At 40.5% G+C, this 24511-nt stretch overlaps 1 protein-coding gene across 1 annotated transcript; it reads left to right on the forward strand.

Moving 5' to 3' along the window:
- The first annotated feature begins 8258 nt into the window (after positions 1–8258).
- Positions 8259–9920, forward strand: LOC104215088 (large ribosomal subunit protein eL21z/eL21y-like). Its single transcript, XM_009764835.2, has 2 exons — positions 8259–8665; positions 9480–9920. The coding sequence occupies exons 1-2, from the start codon at positions 8429–8431 to the stop codon at positions 9735–9737; spliced, it is 495 nt and encodes a 164-aa protein (XP_009763137.1). The 5' UTR covers positions 8259–8428; the 3' UTR covers positions 9738–9920.
- Positions 9921–24511: the final 14591 nt, after the last annotated feature.

Consider the following 24511-nt stretch of genomic DNA (forward strand, 5'->3'; position numbering starts at 1 on the left):
CAAAGTCATTGCATTTCATTTTCTTTTGGGTTTATTTATCTAAGAGGTTTTAATGTCAGTATTGTCCCAAGTACGTTGAAAAAGTTTCAAAACTCACTACCAACTCCCAAAAATTGCAAATCATGATGTGGTCAGAGCATACTAAAGACAACATGATGTAAGGTGAGGTACAAGGAATCACCGAAAATTTCATCGGTGGAATGGTCTGGTAATGTCATGGGAGAGGCAAAGGTTCGGATAGAGGAGTCAGAGGTTGAAATAGCAACATGGGTATAGAACACTCGGTTAGTCAAAGGTCATGCGATTTGAAAGTCAGTCAGAAAGTCAAAGTGATTCAGGGCCAGTTCAGGAAAGCCATTCAGAACAAAACAATGCAATGGAAAGATCTTCAACAAGAATTCCATCAGCTAACCACCACTTTAAACTAACAAAATTTTCTTTGATTAAGGCAGGGGCAGAAAATTCGTTTGTGTCGGAGAAACTCTCCGTAGGGGAAAGAGCAAGCATCAAAACAGGTTTGACCGTAAACTTTCAGGACCCTCCTGGAAAATGGGACCTAGTTTAAATGTTCAGAAATAGCATAATTTAGCATAAATGCATACCAAAGGAATATAAGTTGGCTTAGAAGTTTGCATGTTCGAGATAGGATTCAATTAGGAGTTTCTAGGACCCTCCTGGATAATGGGACTTAGCTTTAAGATTTCGATTAGATAACAACAATTTAGCGTAAACTCTGTTGTAGGGTAGTATAATTCAGCCATGAAAGTTGTCACTCTTAAGATAAAAATTGATATTTGATTTTTAGGACCCTCCTGGATAATGGGGAGTAGTTTAAAGATTCTCTTAGATAGCAAGATTTAGCAGAAGTCACACCTGTAGGAGATATAACTTAGATTTAAAACTGTCGTTCAGTTAAGAGTTGTCAGGACCCCCCCTGCCTAATGGGACCTAGCTTTCAAATTCTTAGTAATATTTGGTAATATGATTCAGTTTAACACTCACATATGTGCCCAGTTACCAAATTGGGGCAGAAAAATTTTCTTTGTTTTTGTCTATTTTGTTGAAATCAGGTACCCGCTTGGAGAACAGGGAGAAGACTTTCAAGCGCAGAAGTCAGGAGCCCGCCTGGAGAACAAGGGAGTACAATTTAAGTTTTAGATTTCAAATTCTTTGTTTTGTCTATGTTGAAGTCAAGAGCCCGCCTGGAGAGCAGGGAATGCTTTCAAGTCAGAAGTCAGGAGCCCGCCTCGAGAGCAGGGAATACATTTCAAGTTAGAAGTCAGGAGCCCACCTGGAGAACAGGGAATACTTTCAAGTCAGAAGTCAGGAGCCCGCCTGGAGAGCAGGGAATACATTTCAAGTCAGAAGTCAGGAGCCCGCCTGGAGAGCAGGGAATACTTTCAAGTCAGCAGTCAAGAGCCCGCCTAGAGAGCTGAGAATACTTTCAAGCGCAGCAGTCAGGAGCCCGCCTGGAGAACAAGGGAGTACAATTTAAATTTTAGCTTTCAAATTCCTTGTGTTGTCTATCTTGAAGTCAGGAGCCCGCCTAGAGAGCAGGGAGCACTTTCAAGTTGAAGTCAAGAGCCCGCCCGGAGAGCAGGGAATACTTTCAAGTCAGCAATCAGGAGCCCGCCTGGAAAGCAGGGAATACGTTCAAGTCAGCAATCAGGAGCCTGCCTGGAGAACAAGGGAGTACAATTCAAGTTTCAGCTTTCAATTTCTTATTGATATTTGGTAATGTGATCCATTTTACACTTACATCTATACCCAGCCACCAAACCGGGGCAGAAAATTTTCTTTGTTTTGTCTATTTTATTGAAGTCAGGAGCACGCCTGGATAGCATGGGAATATATTCACGTTTTGAAGTCAGGAGCCTCGCCTGGAGAGCAGGGAATACATTTCAAGTTAGCAGTCAGGGAGCCCTGCCTGGAAATAGGGTCAGTTTTTACTTTAGTCAAGTTTAGTTTACAGTTTTCCTAGTCTATTCTTTAGTTTAATTTCATCATTGCATCAATAGTACAAGTGGTTTACAATTTTGCTAACAACTCACAAATCTTCCTAGTGCAAACTGGGGCAGAAAAAATTTCTTTGTTTTGTCTATTTTGTTGTAATCAGGCGCCCACCTAGAGAACAAGGGGAGACAACTCAAGTTTCTAGGGAAAGCAGTGTCGAAGTAAGACAACTCGAGTTTCAAGGGAAAGCAGTTTCGAAGGAAGACAGTTCAAGTTTCAGGGGAAAATGGTTCAAGGTGCAAGGGAAAACAGTGTCAAGTAACAAGATAAGACGGTTCAAGTTCAGGACTGTGGACCTGAACCTCGGCGGAATGGCAGCTCGACCGGATCTCCACCTCGGCATACTCCGTCATCTCACTAATTTCTGAACTACACGTGGCCTGATTCCTTTATAGCCAAGGATATGTAGGCAGCCCAGATACCAGGGCTCTGTCACATTCCCCTTTTCTCTTAGTTTAATTCTCTCCAAATAAGGGTCGGGTCAAAAACCTGTCTAGTCAGTCTTTGTCTGAAAACTCTGTACGTCTCCAGTCAAAGAGGGTCAGCTGTAGACATGTGATTTTTGACCCTCCCCAAGATTTTTCATATTTTAACGCGTAAATATTTAATTTAGGCATAATATAGATATTTTAAGTAATCTTGACTCTTTTACTTTATTTTATTACAAGAAAACAAAAATTACAAAAAATAGGTTCATTAATGTTTCGTAGTCATTTTTAATCTTAAAAAAAATATATATACAACAATAGTATCGTATTTTTATTTTAATATGATATTTGAAAATACCAAAAATAGATTTGTTTTAATAGTTAATTTTATTTTAATAATTATTTGAATAGTAGTAATAATTAATAAATGGGCCCGTATTTTTAATCTCGTTCGCAGCGAAAGAATAGAACTTCGACTCGAGCAAACCCATTTTTAGGCTTAATTTTGGACCTAGCCTATAATTCCTAGGCTCATACCCCTTAACCTAAAAACCCTGCCAAAAAATCTACAATATACAAAGAAGAAAAAGAGAAAAGAAAAAACGAAGAAAAAGGCTGAGAAGCTGCGCATAACAAGCACCCTCCCCCCCCGGGATCGTCTTCTCCAAACGCCCTAGCCCTGCAAAACAGACCCCCCCCCTCTGAAGCTTCATCTTCCCGATCGCACCCCATCTCCAAACACCCCTGCTCTCTTCATCAACCCCATATACCAACAGCCCCAAACCTGGAACAACCCATGCACGCTAGAAAAACGCACATACCCCATACTCCAGTCTTCGGCTTCTTCACGACGACCTGAGCTGACAGCCGCTGAGAAGCAAAAGAACCCCACCCCATCGTCCTCACCCCATCTTCTCACAGGAATAGAGTAGCCTTGAGTGAAAAAACAAAGACCAGCTGCCGGAAACCAGTCCACAAACGACCACCCCGAGCTTCATCTTGGCTATACCATTTGAACACACACACATACACGAAAATAACAGGGCGGGAAATGGATTGAAACAGAAGCTCCGGTGACCAACCATGGTCGAAACAACCTCATCCCTCGTTCTTCCTCACCCTATGTCATCGCTAACAGTTTGGTGACAGATCTGGCCGGAAAAAAACGCAATAAAGGGCGACCTCCATACACACAGTCAAAAACAAAATGTTCTGCTTTCTTCACTCTCATCCTCTGATGTTAGCTTTAGAAACGGGTTTCAAATAAACTAGTGTACAGTACTTCTATGTCCGACGAGTTGAGATCTTTCAAGACTTGGATTTTATGTCGAGTTTGGACAGAGTTAGTTCTCTTGCAGTTCTTCATGTGTGTCGCGTCTAATGTTGCTCCAATGTCGTCATTGATGTGATAACATCGTCATTTTAGTACGGTTGGGTTCGAATCTGAGTTTTTCGGTAAGCGTGGAGGTCGTTGTTCGTCTTTGCTTCTGTCTGTGGTCGCCGGTCCGGGATATGTTTGTTGAGGTCGGGTTCTTTGTTCAACATTAGCCTTTCTCTATTGTTTCACAATTCATTTTGGAGATGTCATATTGGATCAAGTAATGGAAAGAACTGCGGTTAAAGATTCTCCTGAAGGTTTAGTTTCTTATTTTGGTTTTCCTTCTGCTTTGATAAATTTGCTCGTGACTGATTCATTACCCATTTGCTAATACTCCCCTTCCCTTTTATTTTACATGTGAATTGATTTGTTTACTTATTTTATGATTTTGTTGTGATTATTGACCTTGAGTACCCAAATGTCATGTGAACGTCTGTTTGTTGGTAATTTGTATGATGCTATGGAGTAATTGCACAGAGAATCGAATTAAAGTGTCATTGCCATATTTTGAATATGTTATGGTATTTTTATGATAAAAAAATCATCAAGAATGTGTTTCTACTTTATTTGTTTGGATCAATAGTAGCATACTTAGGCCGTTAATATTCATAAACATCCATATTTTGTTTTAGTTGAGTAAAGCCCTTTTGGAATAGCTCGAGATGCGCCATTTAGCGAACTTCCATGGCCCTCATAAATGTTGCTTTTAAAGAATCATAATGCTCGTAGTTTGTTTTAGGCCCGATTTAGATTAGTATTGCAATTATATATACGTTCGCGTAATGTAATTGCAAATTTAACTCTAAAGAGACTCGAGGGATGCGTCCGCGCAACTTCAGTCAATTTTTCTTAAATAAATAAACAAAGCGTTATTAATTATGGACACGTTCGCGTGACATGATTTTTGACGCGCCAAAAGAAAGGAGTATACGTACACGTAACTCACTTCTTTAACTACGAATAATCAAGTGATTTAAAAGCGGTAAAGGGTAAATGCACATAGGATCGAAAGTCAGTAATTAAACAATTTTAATAAGTCAAGTATGATCAAAGCGACCGTGCTGAAACCACGGAACTCGGGAATGCCTAACACCTTTTCTCAGGTTAACAGAATTCCTTACCCGGATTTCTGTGTTCGCAGACTGTAGTACAGAGTCAATCTTTTCCTCGATTCGGGATTTTAAACTGGTGACTTGGGACACCCTAAATTATCCCTAGTGGCGACTCTAATTTTTAATAAATAAACAATCTCGTTTCGATTGTCCTTTAATTGAAAAAACTCCCTTATATTTATACCCTTTTACGGGGTGTAAGTAAAAAAGGAGGTGTGACAAGGTTGAGGCACGCACGTGAGTTATCAGTGTGGTTGAGATGATTATAGAATGTGAATGGTATGTGCAGATTATGTTATGGCACGTGAGTTATCCGTGCAGACTATGTTATGCACGTTGAATTGTTCGTGCGGTACATGGATTTGAATTTATCCCTCCAAGTTAGGTGATCATCTATTGTACCTTGGGTCATGTGTGCGTAGATTTGTTGGACATTTGAAGAGTGTCGGATGATGGTCGTAAGTCTTATTCATGCATGGACATTATAGATTCACATTGTTGGCGTTTATAATAATGCTTTGTGATGCATATCATCTTTATATGTTGATTTGATATACTAGTATAAGCTTTGATCATTTATTATCTGAAAGTATGATATTATCTCTATTAGTTGTACACCTGATCATCTTGTATACTGTTTTTGCTAGATTTTTGTGTTGTATTTATTTACGGATTATTTAGGTTATGATTGTAAGTCTCAGTTGGCCAATCTCGTCACTACTTCACCGATGTTAGTTTTGATACTTATTGAGTATATTGGATAAGTTGTACTTATACTACACTCTAGACATTCTGTGCAGATCTAAGTGTTGGTACCAATAGAGTTGAGGCTTAGATTTATGGCTATACCCGGGAGACTCGAGGTAATGTAGCCTGTCTATCCGCAGGCCTCGAACGTGGAATGACCAATCCAGTTCCCTTAGGCTGGCTTTCTTCAAGGGAAGTTTTGTCCTGTCCGCTAGGATTGGTCTAAATGTGTGGGATCGATACATCGGTAGGGAGTCTCAGCCAAGCATCACGGTAGCAGAGCCATAGGGCGCTAAAGAGCTGAGAACAACCGCACTCAGCACACCTCTGAATTCTTCTTGACACGTGGCAGTCATTGACTTGATGTGGTAACTTTACGTTCTTTAAGCTTTAGGCGAACTAAACGATTGACTAGAATCAATTACCTTATTGCGCTCTTCGCCTTCTTTCTATCTAGCAAACCTAAGAAAAGAAAAGGACAAAAAGTGGGATTAATCCTGTTTTCTTTGGTTAGTTCTTGTCATAACATAAAACTAGCGGCACCTTTCCTTTCATGTATCAGAGCTGTTATTTATTTCAGACGGTGATGTATTTATTTCTAGTTATTGTATTTCGATACTCTTAGAGCTCATGTACTCATTGATACTAGTTTCTAGGGAGATGTATTATTGTTTCTCGTATTTATATGAGTTCTTGATTTTATTATGCTATGAATCTCATTTAGACTTGATATAATGCTTTATTTATGCTATTCATTAGATAGTTGCATGATTGTCTAATTTAGCCAGCGTGTTAGGTATCATCATGACTGTTGGTGAAATTGTGGGTCATGATAGGAAATTATTGTCCACATAGAAGTATATTTTACATTATACGTATATTTGAAATCACCACAAAAAAAATTAAAATTTCAATCAAAGTTATACTTTAGCTAAAAATTTCATTGGCTTGCTTCAGCTTCAAATTGAATCTCAATCTTTTGAACATGTCCAGTAATTACATAGCAAAATCCTTTATTTTGGACTTGCCTCGTATGGTTTATTATGTTCGACCAGATTCAAAGTGAAATTTAAAGCTAAAATTTTGAATAACTAATGATAGGCGGGTCAAAGTCGGGGAAAAATTCGAGAAACTCCATTATTCTTTAACTTGGAACTTTAAAATTTTATTTTAGGGGATGAAACCTGAAATTTATGCTTGTTCATACTGAAATCGAGTGAAAAATCATTATTGGTTCTTAAACTTGGATTACAATATTGATTTTGGGTGAAATTTGGGTGAAAAATTTAGAAACGCGCTGTTATTAAAATTTGGTATTTCAGCTTTAAATTTCCGTATCGAACATCTGGCGTGCTAAACTTTGAACCTGGTGTAAGTAGGTAAGCTTCAAATGATAAAATGCATCTGAAATCGACGATTAATTTGGAGAAAATTCGAGACCAATATTATTAAGAATTTGAAGCTTGAGTTTGAGACTGAATCTAAGAATTTACTGTAAGAAATTGATGGGTGTTGTTAAAAGATACTTAAAATGATCCAGTTTGATTGGTTCTGAAGCTTGAGATGATTTGGATGAGGATTTCAGTAATTTTGGATGGAATATTAAAGCTGAAATGTGAAGAAGAAGAAGAAGAAAGAATGGGCACGGTTTGGGAAAATAGCAGAAGAGGGGCAGCGAAGCGTTATTTATCCTTGCCATTAGGGCATTTCTCTCATAAGCCCAACAACTTATCCAGTATAGTAGACCAATATAATCAAATATAGCAAAAATTTGCACGTCGTGTCCCCCAAAGGGACTGATCATGGCGAAATGGCCCATTTCTTTACGATCTTAGTAAAATGTCCCCTTTTTACTTGAATACCATAGTTCTTCAATTTTTAAAGCTTGAAATTCTTATTTGGTGGTGGAAAATTGAAGTTACTAATCAATTATTGTTAAAAATAGTTTGAATATTGATAACTTGTGCTTAAGTTTATAGTTCAAATACAGATTTTAGTGATTTACTATAAAAATTCTCAAAACTCTATTGTCAGGCCTTAAAAGTATTGAAGAAGACAAATTTGGTCTTTTTGATTTGAAGTTATTTGACTAAATTGGTAATTTAGGATTATTTATATTGGTATTTGAATGCTTTGTTTCATATTTGAGATCATTTGGAACAGATTTGGGGTGTTTTGATCGAAATTAAGTAGCAAATTCGAAGAAAACTTTGTTAAAATAACCTAGAATTAGTGTGCTAATCTGGTAGACTTCAATAAAAAAACTTAAAAAATAGGTAGAGAAAATTAGCATCAACCCTACTAATCTAGTAGAGATTCCTGAAGAGCTGAAGTATGAATATTGGGTAGATTTTGATGAACAACTTAACAGATAGGTAAAGTAGTAATAGCATCAACTCTATCGGATTGGTAAAGAAATCCTGAAGAGCAAAAGTACGACAATCCGATAGATTTTTCAACAAATAATTTAATCCAGTAAAGAAACCCCTGAAGAGCTTGTGCGAATCTGGGGTCACTTTTTTAAATACCGCTAATTTTAGGAACATTTTGCTAATACCACCCCAAAAAAGTCCCTTTTGTATCCATCATCCCAAATATAGTCCAGAACAAGCAAAAGCCCACATTCCCTCTCCGGGTCCAAACCGATACAAACCCTAGCTGCAACAGACATTTATACATATAGTGTAGTGTTTCGTCAATTTCTTCCTTTCTCTTCACAGAAACACAGACAGAGCACTCCGCAGAGGAAAATGCCGGCCGGCCATGGATTAAGGTCTCGGACGAGGGATTCATTCTCTCGCGCCTTCAGAAAGAAGGGAGTAATCCCTCTTTCCACCTATCTCAGGATCTTCAAAGTCGGTGACTATGTTGATGTCAAAGTGAACGGCGCCGTTCACAAGGGCATGCCCCACAAGTTCTACCATGGCCGTACTGGACGCGTCTGGAACGTCACCAAGCGCGCTGTTGGTGTCGAAGTCAACAAACAGGTCATTCTTACATAATTGCTTTAAGCAAATTTTATATGCTGATGCCCTCCATATGTTTGTTTATTTGCTCTTTTTTCGGTCTTTGTTTTATTGTAAGATCTGGGTTCTTACTCATTTGGGAATTTTGAAAATGTTGTTTCTTTGTGTGTTGTTTATATGGATAATAAGAAGTTGTGAAGTTAATTTGATTTTCTTGGTTGGAAATATAGTTATATAGTATGTATTTTGATCCTCTTGAACCAGAGGAGCTAAATAGAGATTAACAATTTGTAGAGACCTTATCTCAAATAGTATCAGCTCAATGATAATAAATATTAATTGCTCATACTAACTGAGCTCCGACTGTATAGTTTCACGGCTACACACTACATAGCTAAGAAAAAAATACTGGATAGCTATTCAGAACAATCATAGTGATTCTGCTATTCCAGCTTAATCCTTCGGAATCTCCATTTCCCGTGAACAGTTTCTAGATAAAGGTCGTCTCCAAGGGAATTGTATCCACCAAAATGGAGAATGTGACATCCCGCCCCTTCACCTACTAACGCAATCATTTGTCTTTACAAAGATCCCAAGTCTTCTTCAACCCCTTTTATACGCAACCAAACACTAGAAAACATTTTCCTCCATAACATGACACTCTCTATTTTCATGTTATTCAGGTGATGATGCAAACTGAATACAACTATCTTTTCAATTCATCCACTGATATTTTTGCCAAAAAAGGACTAGTGAATGATAGATGTGTTTTATTCCTTTGGTTCACTGACTCTTTTGTGCTGCATTTAATGTGATTGCTTATTATGGACTTCAGGTTCGTAACAAAGTCCTCCGGAAGAGGATCCATGTGAGGATTGAGCATGTTCAGCTTTCCCGGTGCACCGAAGAAGTCAAGGAAAGAATCAAGAAGAACGATCAGCTAAAGGCCGAGGCTAAGGCGAGGGGTGAGGTCATCAGCACAAAGAGGCAACCTCAAGGACCCAAACCAGGGTTCATGGTTGAAGGTGCTACTTTGGAAACTGTTACTCCCATACCATATGACGTGGTCAACGATTTGAAGGGAGGCTATTGATTTTACTTTGTTTCTGAGCTTGTTTTTTTCTCCCTATGTGCTGTTATGAAGTTGAGACTACTAGTTCTTCTCGGCATCAGTTGCAAATTTGCATTTTAGTTCCAAATTTTGTTTACAATGTTAGTAGTTATGGTGGTGAAGAATATCTATTTACTGCCTAATTTTTTAAGTTGAGTTTGCCAATATTTTGTTGTTTCAGCATTAGAAACCACACGAGTACTTCATCTGCTAAGCACCACTTTGTCTACACTGAAAAATCATAAGAAGAAATTTACTGTCAGCTGATTAACAATTACGAGTATATTAGGTTAGTTGCTACAAGAAGTTAATATCAACTTTTGCTTCCTTGTTCCTTCCCCGATCTTATGAATTTAGGTTAGATTGGATGGTTCTTACTATCAAGACCCTATTAGCTAATATCAACTTCCAGAGACCCTCTTAACTTCTTTATTCGTTCTAGAGGGATAAACTTTTGGTCTCAGAAAGTGGAGTTGAAGTTTACTATAGTCAAAAGATGCTCAGAGTGGAAAGATTAACGATGCAGAATTTTTTTTATTTTTAATTTATTTATTTATTTTTGTAAAATGTTTAAAAGGTGGTATTTTCGCAAACGTAAAATCTAGTCGGTCCAATTAAGGGTCAATGTTCCATGGTTCTCTATTTTCTGTTTCTATTACATTTTAGTTGTCCAGCCTAAGAATATGGCTGGAAGGATTAGATAAAACAATCCCAGCATAAAATCCTGCTTAAGATAGTGCTATGGTGCTATGCTCGATTTAGAGAGATTCGAACAATAAGGGGTCGTTTGATTTGAATACAGGTTATGCTGGGATAAGTTATACTGTGATTAGTTATCTTAATATTATTTTTTATCCACGGTTTGATATGCTATATTAAAGGCATGCATTGCATAATTTCTAAGAAGAAGGTATAAGTTATCCCGACACTAATTTTCCAACTCCCTACAAGGTATAAGTTATCCCGACACTAATTTTAATTTTAATTCCGGGATAACTTATCCCAGGTTTGCTAACCAAACAAAATATTAAGGTGGTATTAATTTTTTATCCCAACACTATTTTTACTTATCCCTCATACCAAACGACCCCTAAGATGTTTATTAGTAACACGATTATTAAAGTTATTTGTAGTGACAAAAGTGTTCTCAAAATAATTTAAGATATAATTCCTTCATAATTATGTTAGAAAATAATGTAAAGGATACTAGCGATGCTAATTCACAACTGTATATATGTGAATAAAATTCACAGAGTAAATATTGTGCCTTAGTTTCTAACACAAAATACTTTCAAGTGTGTAGTCACTACACAATTCAAAAGAATATACCTTGAGCAATGAAGCATAGAGTAATCAATATAAAAGCTTATACACTAATCTTCCTTCTCCTTACTCTAATGTTTATGCGTCCGACAGATATGGGGGCTTACAAGCTAAAAATTCTTGTACGTGTGAATGAACTCTCCAAGAGCCTTATTGATAGGGTGTACAGACCGAACCGGAATATCGCATCAAATCGAAAAGTCAAACCAAACCGATTAAAAATACGATTAGGTTTGGTTTGATTTGGTTTGATACTGAGTAAAAAAAATCGAATCAAACCAACATATAAATATATAATTTTTATATATACTTTAAGACTTTTTATAGAATTTTGTTTAAAAAAATGTCTAGAAATATTTGTGATTCTCTCATGGGATGTAACATTTAAATAAATATGAAGTGCTTTATTTTTATTATCTTTAAATAATGGGTTGTATGATCACATTCTTATCAAATATTAGTGAAATGTGTCAATCTCTGTATTCTTCCATATTGATATGTCAAGATATCTATTAAATTTTTACATCCTTTTCGAATTTGAAGTGGTATTTTGATAATTTAAAATTAAATAGAATATATCATTATATATGTATCATATTGATTTTTATGATTAATTATTAAATTCAGTTAACCTTGAAAGAGTACATCAACGAAAAATTATTGTCAGACGACTAAAAAAATAACTATCATATGTTACTAAGAAAATTATAGATCATATGTTTGTCATTTTTGTTAATTTTACTAAACATATATTTACTTATCAAAAATTTAACAAGGTAAGATTGAAATAATATTCATGCAAGAAAAAAATCCGGAAAACCCCAAAACCCAGAGGAGGCCCAACAAATTTTATGGCCTAAAGTCAAACTTTATGAGGGGCCTTAACTTTTTAATTTTTTTAATTATTTATTTGTAGTCTATTTTTTTAGCTTTTCTTAGACACATAGTTATTAATAATTTTCTTATAATCAGTAACTCCTAATAAGTATTTCTCAATTGACAATATAGCTAATCCATTTAACCTTTTTTGTGACATTGTTGTTCTTAGATAGATTTTATCAATTTTAATTTTGAAAACTTCTTTCCGCTGAAGCAACGATAACATGAGTTATGAACATTATTCCACAAGCAATTTAGACATTTGTAAAAGAATTAAATCTTTTTATTTGATTAAGTGTATTAATTAAGTTGTTATCTTCCAATTGTACAATTTTGTTAATACCTTATTTCAAAAAATAAATCTAAACCATCAATATCGAATTGATTATTATGCTTTAAGAAACATTCAAGACTGTAACAACCCGACCGGTCGTTTTAAGAATTAACGCCCTGATCACCTATTAACTGATTTCCCCGTATTTGTTTCTACTATTTTGATTTGCCGGGATGTTTGGTTTGAGATTCGGAGAGTTTTGGGACACTTAGTCCCTAAATGAGAGTTTAAGTTATAGAAATTGGATCGTAGTCGGAGCAGTGTGAAGACAGCCTCAGAATGGAATTCTGTTGGTTCTTTTATCTTCGTTGGGTGATTTCGGGCTTAGGGGCGTGTTCGGATTGTGTTTTGGAGGTCCGTAACTAATTTAAGCTTGAAATGCCGAAAGTTAAATTTTTGAAGTTTCTGGTTCGATAGTGAGATTTTGATATCGGGATCAGAATGAAATTCTGGAAGTTGGAGTAGCTCTGTAGTGTTGAATGTGACGTGTGTGCAAAATTTCAGGTCATTCAGACGAGGTTTGATAGACTTTTTGATCGAAAGCGTAATTTGAGAGTTTTTGGAATTCTTAGGCTTTAATCCGATGTTAAATTGGTGTTTTGATGTTGTTTTGAGCGTTCCGAAGATTGGAACAAGTTTGAATGATGTTTTAGGATTGGTTGGCATGTTTGGTTGAGGTCCAGGGGGCCTCGGGTGTGTTTCGGATGCTCAACGGGTCATTTTGGGACTTGTTGGAATTGCAGAACTGCTGGTATCTGGTTTCCTTAATCGCATTCGCGCCCTTCCCTCCGTGTTCGCGTAGCGTAATTTCGGAGGATGATTTAATTTTTCTTCGCGCTCTCATGTTTTCGCTCACGATCGCGGAAGTCTGCCCCCTCCTCCTTCGCGTTCGCATCCCTCTATTCGCGTAGTAGAACTAGGAGCGGGGGGTACTGTGACCATTTCCTCTACGCGTTCGCATTGTCCTGTCCGCGAACGCGTAAGCCTGCCTTTCCCTCTTCCGCGTTCGTGTGCTTCATCATCCGTTCGCATAGCCCAGTTCAGGAGACATCAGATTTTCCTCTTCGCAATCGCAGCTTATTTTACGCGATTGCGATATACAACCACCTGGGCAGTATTAAACATTTCAAAAACGAGGGTTAGCCATTTTTATCAAAACTTAAGCTTGGGGGCTCGGATTTGAGCGAGGTTTTGAGGGATTTTCAGAGATATCGATTGGGTAACAATTCTTAACTCCTTTTTGCTTGTAACCCATTAATCTAAACATGAATTCATCATTTAATTTCTGAATTTGTATGAAAATTGGGGGAAAGTTCTTAGACCAAAAATTCAAGTTTTGATTGGGGAATTGACATTGGATTTGGATAATTTTGGCATGATTGGACTCGTGAGAGTACAAAGATTCTGAAAATATAAATTTTACCCGATTCTGAGACGTGGGTCTGAGGGGCGTTTTGGTTATTTTACCTAATTTCGCGTATTAGTTTAGAATTTATTTGTAGAATCAGTTACTTGAAGTGTTATTTACATTATTCATTTGAATTGAATAGATTTGGGTCATTTGGAGTCGAGTACTTGTGGCAAGAACGTGGTTTCGGGTTGATTTTGAGTCAGTTCGAGGTAAGTGGCTTGCCTAACCTTGTGTGGGGAAACTCCCCTTAGGATTTGGTATTATTGATATTTGAAATGCATTGTATGTGAGGTGACGAGTGCGTACTTGTGCTAATTGTTGAAAATTCAGTTTTCTTTAAGTAATTTTAATTGTGTTTCTTTTGCTATGACAAGAGGGGTTGCTCTGATAGTAAGCAACCCCCACTTCCAACCGAGAGGTTGTTGAGTTCGAGTCTCCTCAAGAGCAAGGTGGGAAGTTCTTGGAAGGAAGGATGTCGGGGGTCTATTTGGAAACAGTCTCTCTACCCTAGGGTAGGGTTAAGGTCTGCGTACACACTACCCTCCCCAGACCCCACTAAGTGGGATTATACTGGGTTGTTGTTGTTGTTGTTCTTTTGCTGTTTATACTACTTGTAATTTAAGCATGTTGTTAGCTTAGGGAAGCATGTCTAATTGACTTAATTGTTTTACTTGCTCAACTGCCCTATTTGGAGTATGTGCAATATGCTAGGCTAGAAGTACCTGTTTTTCCTTAGTATGGGATTTGAATTGAACTGTGTATTCTTCGTGTTGTTGTTGTGTGTTTACTTTGGGACTACGGGACGGTATCCCCTTAGATCCCCCTGCACATTTACTTTGGGACTACGGGTCGGTATCCCGGTAGATCCCCTTGTATTTTTACTTTGGGACTACGGATTTGTATTCCGGTAGATCCTCCTACACATTTACTTTGGAACTACGGGACTGCACCTGGTAGATTCCCCCTGTACTGGATATTTACATTTGGGACTACGGATCGGATTTCTGGTAGATCCTCGCACATTGTGAGTTGGACTACGGGATTGCACCCGGGAGATCCACTGGATATTTATATTTAGGGACTACAGGACGATATCCTGGGAGATACCCGGTTGTTATCTCCGTGTTGAGCTGTACTTCTTTCCGTGATTATTTTGTCTCTGTTATAATTGTTGTTGTTCTTTCTATTCTATGTTATTTCCTTAATGTTGCACTTAATAATACTGTCTTACTCTATACTGTTAAGTCTTATATTTTATTTAACCTTAGTAGGGCCCTGACCTTCTTCGTCACTACTCGGCCGAGGTTAGGTTTGGCACTTACTGAGTACCGTTGTGGTGTACTCATGCCCTTTCTGTGCATGTTTTTCATGTGCAGATCCAGGTACTTACACTCAGGCTTATCATCCTTGAGGCGAGGCGCTTCTGTAGAGACTTCGAGGTATATCTGTTGCGTTTGCAGATCGAGGAGTCCCTTTCTATCTTTCTGTAATAGTATAGCCCTTCAGTATCTTCCCTTTTTGTTAAACATTTCTAGAGTTAGAGCTTCTTATGTATCTCTTAGCTTGTGATTCATGGGGTTCCGGATTTTGGGAGTGTTAGGTTGAGATTTTGTACTGTTATGTGCCAGACGGCATCTTAAACACTATTTCATTTTGTTATTTCGGTTTTATATTATTTTCTTTTCGCAAATTGTTTCTTTTCCGCATTTGTTAGGCTTACCTAGTCGTAGAGACTAGGTGTCATCACGATAGTTCACGGAGGGCGAACTGGGGTCGTGAAAAGTTGGTATTAGAGCTCTAGGTTCATAGGAGTCATGAATCAATATCAAGTTTATTAGAGTCTCGTGGATCGGTACGGAGACGTATGTACTTATCTACGAGAGGCTATGTAATTGTTAGGAAAATTCCACTTCATTTGACTTTTCTGTCATGTGAGATTCTTGACATCTCTAATTCTAAACCTCTATCTTCCATTCTCTCACAGATAGTGAGGCCACGTACTACCGGAGATGACCAGACACCCGCACGAGCTTCCACCGAGGAGCCACCAGTAGCTCCAACTGGAGCCTAGGCACCTGATACGCCTACTACTACTACTCCAACACTTCAAGAGACCTTAGCACAATTCCTGAGCATGTTTGATACATTGGTTCAGGAAGGGTTCATTTAGGTTGTACCAACTACTTCACAGATCGGGGGAGGGACCCAGACTTCCGCCGTCCCCACTCCAGAGCAGCGAGTTCACATTGGTCAGGTTCCAGGTGTCATAGCGACACAGCCTGTGGTCCTATTCCGGCGGGTGGAGAGGATCTCTCGCCGAATAGAGGACAGACAAGGTCAGGAGAGGGAGTATAGGGAAGTGAGGAGACCTCGTAGACCGGAGATACCCATTGGTCCTTATTTTGGAGGAAGAGTATGGCATGGTACAGGTTTTGTGGGTCAACCAGCTCAGTTTTCATCTCAGACTTCACATAGTGTTTCAGGTGTTTAGGGGTCTCAAAGTACATGTACCGCACAGTTTCCACTGCCACGTCAGCTGCGAGTTTGTTTTGAGTGTGGTGACATATGCCACGTGGTGAGGTACTTCCCCAGGCTTAGGAGGGGTGCACCTCCATAGACTTCTCAGCCACAGCGTGCCCCGTAGTGTTCTTAGGCTATGATTATAGCACCAGTTGCTACCCCACCTGCTCAGCCAGCTAGAGGTGGAGGTCGGGGAGGTAGAGGTCACCCTAGAGGGGAGGCCATGCCAGATACTATGTCCTTCCTACCCGTACCAAGGCTGTTGCCTACGATTCTGTCATCACAGTTATTGTCCTGGTTTGTCACAGAGATGCATAGGTTCTATTCGATCCACACTCCACTTATTCTTATGTGTCTTCCTATTTTGCTCCGCATTTAGGTGTACCTCGGGATTCTTTGAGTTCTCTTGTTTACGTTTCTACTCATGTGGGAGATTTTCTTGTTGTGGACCGCTTTTATCGGTCATGTTTGGTTGCTCTAAGTGGTTTTGAGATCAGATCCGATTTATTGTTGCTCAGTATGGTAGATTTTGATATTATCTTGGGCATGGACTGGTTGTCGCCCCATTATGCTATTCTTGATTGTCATGCCAAAACTGTGACGCTGGCTATGCCAGGTATACCCCGTGTTAAGTGGAGGGGTGCTTTAGATCACACTTCCAGTAGAGTTATTTCTTTCCTTAAGGCTCAGTGAATGGTTGAGAAGTGGTGTGACGCGTATCTAGCTTACGTGAGAGATGTTAGTGTTGATACCCCTACAGTTGATTCAGTCCCAGTAGTACGGGATTTTCCTGATGTGTTTCCAGCTGATCTTCCGGGCATGCCGCCCGATAGAGATATTGATTTTGGCATTGATCTGTTGTCGGGCACTCAGCCCATTTCTATACCTCCGTATCGTATGGCCTCTCTTGAGTTGAAGGATCAGTTACAGGAATTGCTTGATAAGGGTTTCATTCGGCCCAGTGTATTACCTTGGGGTGCTCCTGTCTTGTTTATGAAGAAAAAGGATGGTTCTATATGTATGTGTATTGATTATCGCCAGTTGAACAAAGTTACAGTGAAGAACCGTTATCCTTTGCCTCAGATTGATGATCTGATTGACCGGCTTCAGGGCGCACGGGTGTTTTCTAAGATTGACTTGCGCTCAGGTTACCATAAGTTGAAGATTCGGGAGCCAGATATCCCGAAGACTGCTTTTAGGACTCGGTATAGTCATTACGAGTTCCTTGTTATGTCATTTGGGCTGACCAATGCCCCAACAACCTTCATGCATTTGATGCACAGTGTGTTCCGTCCGTATCTTGACTCGTTCGTCATTGTCTTTATTGATGATATTCTGGTGTATTCCCGGAGTCGGGAAGATCATGAGCAGCACCTGAGGACAGTGCTCCAGACTTTGAGGGAAAAATGGTAATATGCTAAGTTCTCAAAATGTGAATTTTGGTTGGATTCCGTGGCATTCTTGGGCCACGCGGTATCGAGTGAGGGTATTCAAGTGGATCTGAAGAAAGTAGAGGCAGTGCAGAGTTAGCCCAGACCATCCTCAGCTATAGAGATCCGCAGTTTTCTTGGCTTGGCAGGTTATTACCGACGTTTTTTGAGGGGTTTTCATCGATTGCAGCCCCTATGACCATATTGACCCAGAAGGGGTGCTCCGTTCCAGTGGATGGAAGAGTGTGAGGTGAGCTTTCATAAGCTCAAGACAACTTTGACTACAACCCCAGTTTTGATATTGCCTACAGGTTTGGGGTCTTATACCGTCTAATGTGATGCCTCGAGGATTGGACTTGGAGCGGTATTGATGCAGGACGGTAGGGTAATTGCCTACGCATCCAGGCAGTGGAAAGTACATGAGAAGAATTATCATATCCATGACCTTGAATTAACTGCAATTGTTCACTCCTTGAAGATTTGGCGTCATTACTTATACGGTGTGCCTTGTGAGATTTATACTGACCATCGGAGCTTGCAACACCTGTTCAAGCAAAAGGATCTTAATTTGCGCCAGAGGAGGTGGTTAGAGTTGCTGAAGGACTATGATATCACTATTTTTGTATCACCCGGGCAAGGCCAACGTGGTGGTCGATGCTTTGAGTCGCCGGGCAGATAGTTTGGGAAGTTTGGCTTATTTACCAGCATCGGAGAGGCCTATGGCGATGATTGTTCAGGCCTTAGCTAGCTAGTTTGTGGGATTAGATCTTTCGAAGCTCAGTCGGGTTCTAGCTTGCATGGTTTCTTAGTCTTCATTATTTGATCGTATCAGGGAGCGTCAATTTGATGATCCGCATTTGCTTGTCCTCAAGGACAAGGTGCAGCACGGTGATGCCAGAGATGTGACAATTGGTGATGATGGGGTATTGAGGATGCAGGGTCGGATTTGTGTACCCAATGTTGATGGGCTTCGGGAGTTGATTCTAGAGGAGGCTCATAGTTCGCGGTATTCCATTCATTCGGGTGCCGCGAAGATGTACCATGATTTGAGGAAGCACTATTGGTGGAGGCAGATGAAGAAATATATAGTTGGGTTTGTAGCTCGGTGCCTCAATTTTCAGCAGGTGAAGTATGAGCACCAGAGACCGGATAGGTTACTTCATCAGATAATGATTCCGGAGTGGAAGTGGGAGCGTATCACCATGGACTTTGTAGTTGGGATCCCACGGACTGTGAGGAAGTTCGATGCCATTTGGGTGATTGTGGATCGGCTGACCAAGCATTTCATTCATGTGTGTACTACATATTCTTCGGAGCATCTAGCGGAGATTTATATCCGGGAGATTGTTTGTCTGCATAGTATTCCAGTTTCCATCATTTCAGATAAAGGTACTTAGTTCACATCACGGTTCTAGAGGGCCATACATCATGAGTTGGGTACTCGGGTGGAGTTGAGTACAACATTTCACCCTCAGACGGACGGACAGTCCGAGCGCACTTTTTAGATTCTTGAGGATATGCTCTGTGCGTGTGTGATTGAGTTTGGAGGGTCTTGGGATCAGTTCTTTCTATTGGCGGATTTTGCCTACAACAACAGCTATCAGTCCAACATTCAGATGGCACCGTATGAGGCTTTATATGGTAGGTGGTGTAGATCCCCGGTGGGTGGTTTGAGCCGGGTGAGGCTAGATTATTGGGCACAGACTTGGTTCAGGATGCTTTGGAGAAGGTTAAGGTGATCCAGGATAGACTCCGTACAGCCCAGTCCGAACAGAAGAGTTGCGTGAACTGGAAGGTTCGTGATGTTTCCTATATGGTTGGAGAGCGGGTTCTGCTTCGAGTTTCGACTATGAAGGGCGTTATGAGATTTGGGAAGAAAGGGAAGTTGAGTCCGAGGTTTATTGGCCCTTTTGAGATATTGCGGCGTGTTGGGAAGGTTGCTTATGAGCTTGCCTTACCTCCCAATTTGGCAGGAGTTCATCCGGTATTTCATGTTTTGATGCTCCGGAGGTATCACGGTGATCCGTCGCACGTGTTGGATTTCAGTTCATTCTAGCTGGACAAGGGATCTATCTTATGTTGAGGAGCCAGTGGCAATATTGGACAGGCAAGTTAGAAAGCTAGGGTCAAAGAACATTACATCAGTAAAGGTTAAATGGCGGGGTCAACCGATCGAGGAGGCGACCTGGGAGATCGAGCAGGATATGCGCAGCCGTTACCCTCATCTTTTCACTACTTCAGGTATATCTCTATGCTCGTTCGAAGACGAACGAATGTTTAAGTGTGGGAGGATGAAATGACCCGGCCGGTCATTTTAAGAATTTATGCCCCGATCCCCTATTAACTGCTTTCCCCATGTTTGTTTCTGCTATTGTGAGTTGTCGGGAGGAATTATTTGGAGTTTCGAAGAGTTTTGGGACACTTAGTCCCTAAATGAGAGCTTAAGTTTTGAAAATTTGACCGTAGTCGGAACAGTGTGAAGACAGCCTCGGAATGGAATTCTGATGGTTCCGTTAGCTCCATTGGGTGATTTCGGATTTAGGAGCGTGTTCGGATTTTGTTTTGGAGGTCTGTTAGCTAATTTAGGCTTGAAATGGCGAAAGTTGAATTTTTGAAATTTCCGGTTCGATAGCGAGATTTTGATCTGAGCGTCGGAATGGAATTCCGGAAGTTGGAGTAGCTCCGTAGTTTTGAATGTGACGTGTGTGCAAAATTTCGGGTCATTCGGACGAGGGTTGATAGGCTTTTTGATCTAAAGCATATTTTGAGAGTTTTGAAGTTCTTAGGCTTGAATCCGATGCTAAATTAGTGTTTTGATGTTGTTTTGAGCGCTCCGAAGATTGGAACAAGTTTGAATGATGATTTAGGATTGGTTGGCATGTTTGGTTGAGGTCCCGGGGCCCTCGGGTGTTTCTCGGATGCACAACGGAACATTTTGGAACTTGTTAGAATTGTAGAAAAGTTGCAGCTGCCCAGTTCTGGTTTCCTTCTTTGTGTTCGTGAGTGGGGTCTCGCGTTCGCGAAGAGGAGCTGGGCTGGGGGGAGTTTTAATGCTTCGCGCTCGCGACGATTCTCCCGCGTTCGCGAAGCTGGAGGAAATGTTGCATCGCATTCGCGGCCTGGGAATCGCGTTCGCGATGAAAGAAGTTAGACCCAAGCGAAGTTGTACTTCGCGAACGCGAGGGTCCTTCCGCGTTCGCGAAGAAGGAATATCTGGGCAGTATTTAAATAGCCCATCCGCGACCCTTCTTCATTTTTCCATCATTTTTGAACGGGATTGAAGCGTTTGAGGGAGATTTTTTAGGAAACCAAAGGGGAATCACTTGGAGGTAATATTTTTGACTTCATAACTCATTTATATGTGATTAAAGGTCTAATTAGTGGTGAAAAATTTGGGAAAAATCAGTGCAAAATGGGTAATTAGGGCTTGAGATTAAGAGACCTTAAAATGGGTATTTGAGGGGTCAATTGAACTCCGATTTCAGTATTCTTGTTATGTATAGACTCGTAAGAGTATGAAAATTCTGAAAATATAAATTTTATCCGATTCTGAGATGTGGGCCCGAGGGGCGTTTTGGTAATTTTTCATAATTTCGCATATTAGCTTAGAATTTCTTTATGGAATCAGTTACTTGAAGTGTTATTTACATCATGCAATTGAATTAAATAGATTTGGGCCATTTGGAGTCGAGTACTTGTGGAAAAAGTGTGGTTTCGGGTTGATTTTGAGTTGGTTCGAGGTAAGTGGCTTGCATAACCTTGTGTGGAGGATATTCCCCTTAGAATTTGGTATTGTGGTAGTTGAAATGCCTTGTACGTGAGGTGGCGAGTGTGTACTTGTGCTAATTGTTGAAAATTCTATTTTCACTAAAGTAGTTTTAGTTGTGTTTTCCTTTCCTGCTTATTCTACTTGAAATTTAAGCCTGATGTTAGCTTAGAGAAGCATGTTTAATTGACTTAATTGCCTTATTGTTTGGACTGCCTTATTTGTAATATGTGAAGCATGTTAGATTAGAATTACATATTTTACTTGGTACGAAATTGAGTTTAATTAAGTATTCCTTGTATTATTATTGTGTGTTTTACTTTGGGACTACGGGACGGCATCCCGGGAGATTCCCCATATGTATTTTATGATTTGAGCTAACGTGTAGGATACCGAGAGATCCCCAGCATATATATTGAGGATACCAAGAGATCCTCGTGATACCAAGAGATCCCTGGCATATATTGAGGGTACTAAGAGATCCTCGGTATACTGAGAGATCCCCGGTTATTATCTTTGTGAAGAATGGTATTCCTGGTGATTGTTTCTGCCTCCATTTCAGTTGTAGTTATCCTTATTATCCTGTATTGATTCTCATTGTTATCTTTCAACTGTACTGCTTTATCTTATATTCTCGCATCTTATATTTCATTTAATCTCAGTAGGGCCCTAAACTTCCTCGTCACTACCCGACCGAGGTTAGGCTTGGCACTTACTAAGTACCGTTGTGGTATACTCATACCCGTTTTGTGCATATTTTTCATGTGCAGATCCAAGTACCTCCACTCAGACTTATCACGCTTGAGCCGAGGCGCTTGTAGAGACTCTGAGGTATATCTGCCGTGTCCGTAGACCGAAGAGTCTCTTTCTACTCCCCCTTTTAAGTATTAACCCTTCTGTATTTTCTTTCCTTTTGTTAGATATTCTGGAGTTAGATACTTGTAGACATTCAAAGTCTTGTAATCATGAGATTTCGGGTTTTGGGAAATGTATTTAGATTTCTATAGTTGATATTGTGTATGTCGAGCGGCACTTTTAAACACTATTTTATTTCACTATTTGTTTTATTATTTCTTCCGCAAATTGGTTTATTTTCCGCATTGTTAGGCTTACCTAGTTGTAGAGACTAGGTGCCGTCACGATGGTTCATGAAGGACAAACGGGGGTCGTGACAAGTTGGTATTAGAGCTCTAGGTTCATAGGAGTCCTGAATCACAAGCCGGTTTATTAGAGTCTCGTTGATCGGTGCCGAGACGTCTGTACTTATCTACGAGAAGCTATGTATCTATTAGGAAAATTTTACTTCATTTGATTTCCTTGTCGTGCGAGATTTTGATATCACAATTCTAAACTTCTGTCTTCTATTCTCTCACAGATGGTGAGGACACGTGCTACCCGAGATGATCAGGCACCTGCGCCCCCTACTGCAGCCGTTAGAGGCTAGGGCAAGGGTAGAGGCCAAGGACGTGCACATGGTGCAGCCAGAGAACACGCACGAGATGACACTGAGGTACCACCAGCAGTTCCAACCGGAGTCCAGGAACCTGATACGCCTACTGCTACTACTACTCCAGCTCTTCAAGAGACTCTTGCACAGTTCATGAATATATACACCACTTTGGCTCAGGCAGGGTTGTTTCCCCTTGCTGCAGCCACATCTCAGGTGGGAGAGGAGCACAGACTCCCATCGCCCGCACTCCTGAGCAGTGAGTGCATGTCGATCAGGTCCTAGAGATTATTCCTGTATAGCTTTTAGTCCCAGGTCAGCCCGAGGGCAGGGCAGCGGCTTCAGAGGATGAGCAGCGGAGACTTTAGAGGTTCAAGAAGTATGATCCTCCTGTATTCAGTGGGTTAGCCTCAGATGATGCCTAGGGATTTCTGGAGGAGTGTCATCGCATCCTCCGTACTATGGGTATATCAGGATCGAGTGGGGTTTCTTTCATTGCCTTCCAGCTTCGAGGAGCCGCCTATGAATGGTGGCACACCTATGAGTTAGATAGTCCGGATGAGGCAGCTTCACTGACTTGGACTCGGTTTTCAGATATGTTCCTGAGGGAGTTTATTCCTCAGATCCTTAGGGACGCATGGCGCATAGAGTTTAAGCATTTGCACCAGGGTGCGATGACTGTCTCGGAGTATGTTGTCTGTTACACCAGTTTAGCTAGACATACCCCAGCCTTGGTTTCTACTATTCGCGAGAAGGTTCGCCGGTTTATTGAGGGGCTTATTCCTAGAATCAGATCTAGCATGGCTTGTGAGTTGGAGATGGATATTTCTTATCAACAGGTGGTGAGCATTGCTAGGAGGATTGAGGGTATGCATGTTAGGGAGAGAGAGGAAAGAGAGGCCAAAAGGTTTCGAGAGTCTGGCCATTATTCTGGTGCCCGTGCCCCAACTGCAGGTCTTCATGGTAGGGGTTATATGAGTTGCCCTGTTCATTTGGCTCTTCCAGTAGCCAGTGGTATTCCAGCTCCTCCTAGGCCTCAGGAGCCTTATTATGCACCTCCAGTATCTAGCACGCCTCCTATGCGGGGTGCTTTCTGAGGTCAGTCTAGCAGACCTGACCCAAGCTAGTCACAGTCCTCCACGTCCTCCCAGATCTTATTTTGAGTGTCGTGACACACGCCATATGGTGAGGGATTGCCCTAGACTTGGGAGAAGTGCGCCTCCATAGACTTCTCAGCCACAGCGCACCCCGCAAAGTTCTCAGGCTATGGTTATAGCTCTAGTTGCTACCCCACCTGCTCAGCCAGCTAGAGGTAGAGGTCGGGGAGGTAGAGGTTGCCCTAGAGAGGGAGGCCAGGCCCGATACTATGCCATTCCTACCTGTACTGAGGTTGTTGCCTCCGATTCTGTCATCATAGGTACTATACTGGTTTGTCACAGAGATGCATCGGTTCTATTCAATCCAGACTCCACTTACTCTTATGTGTCTTCTTATTTTTCTCCGCATTTGGGTGTACCTCGGGGTTCTTTGAGTTCCCCTATTTATGTTTCTACTCCTGTGGGAGATTCTCTTGTTGTGGACCGCATTTATCGGTCGTGTTTGGTTGCTCTTAGTGGTTTTGAGATCAGAGTCGATTTATTGTTGCT

This window comes from Nicotiana sylvestris, chromosome 3 (assembly GCF_000393655.2).
Source record: "Nicotiana sylvestris chromosome 3, ASM39365v2, whole genome shotgun sequence".
Taxonomy (NCBI): domain Eukaryota; kingdom Viridiplantae; phylum Streptophyta; class Magnoliopsida; order Solanales; family Solanaceae; genus Nicotiana; species Nicotiana sylvestris.

Bases quoted from the DNA above. Each gene is read 5' to 3' on its own strand.
- LOC104215088 (XM_009764835.2), top strand. From the start codon at position 8,429: ATGCCGGCCGGCCATGGATTAAGGTCTCGGACGAGGGATTCATTCTCT. The intron at 8,666-9,479 runs GTCATTCTTACA...TATGGACTTCAG, and splicing joins GTGTCGAAGTCAACAAACAG to GTTCGTAACAAAGTCCTCCG.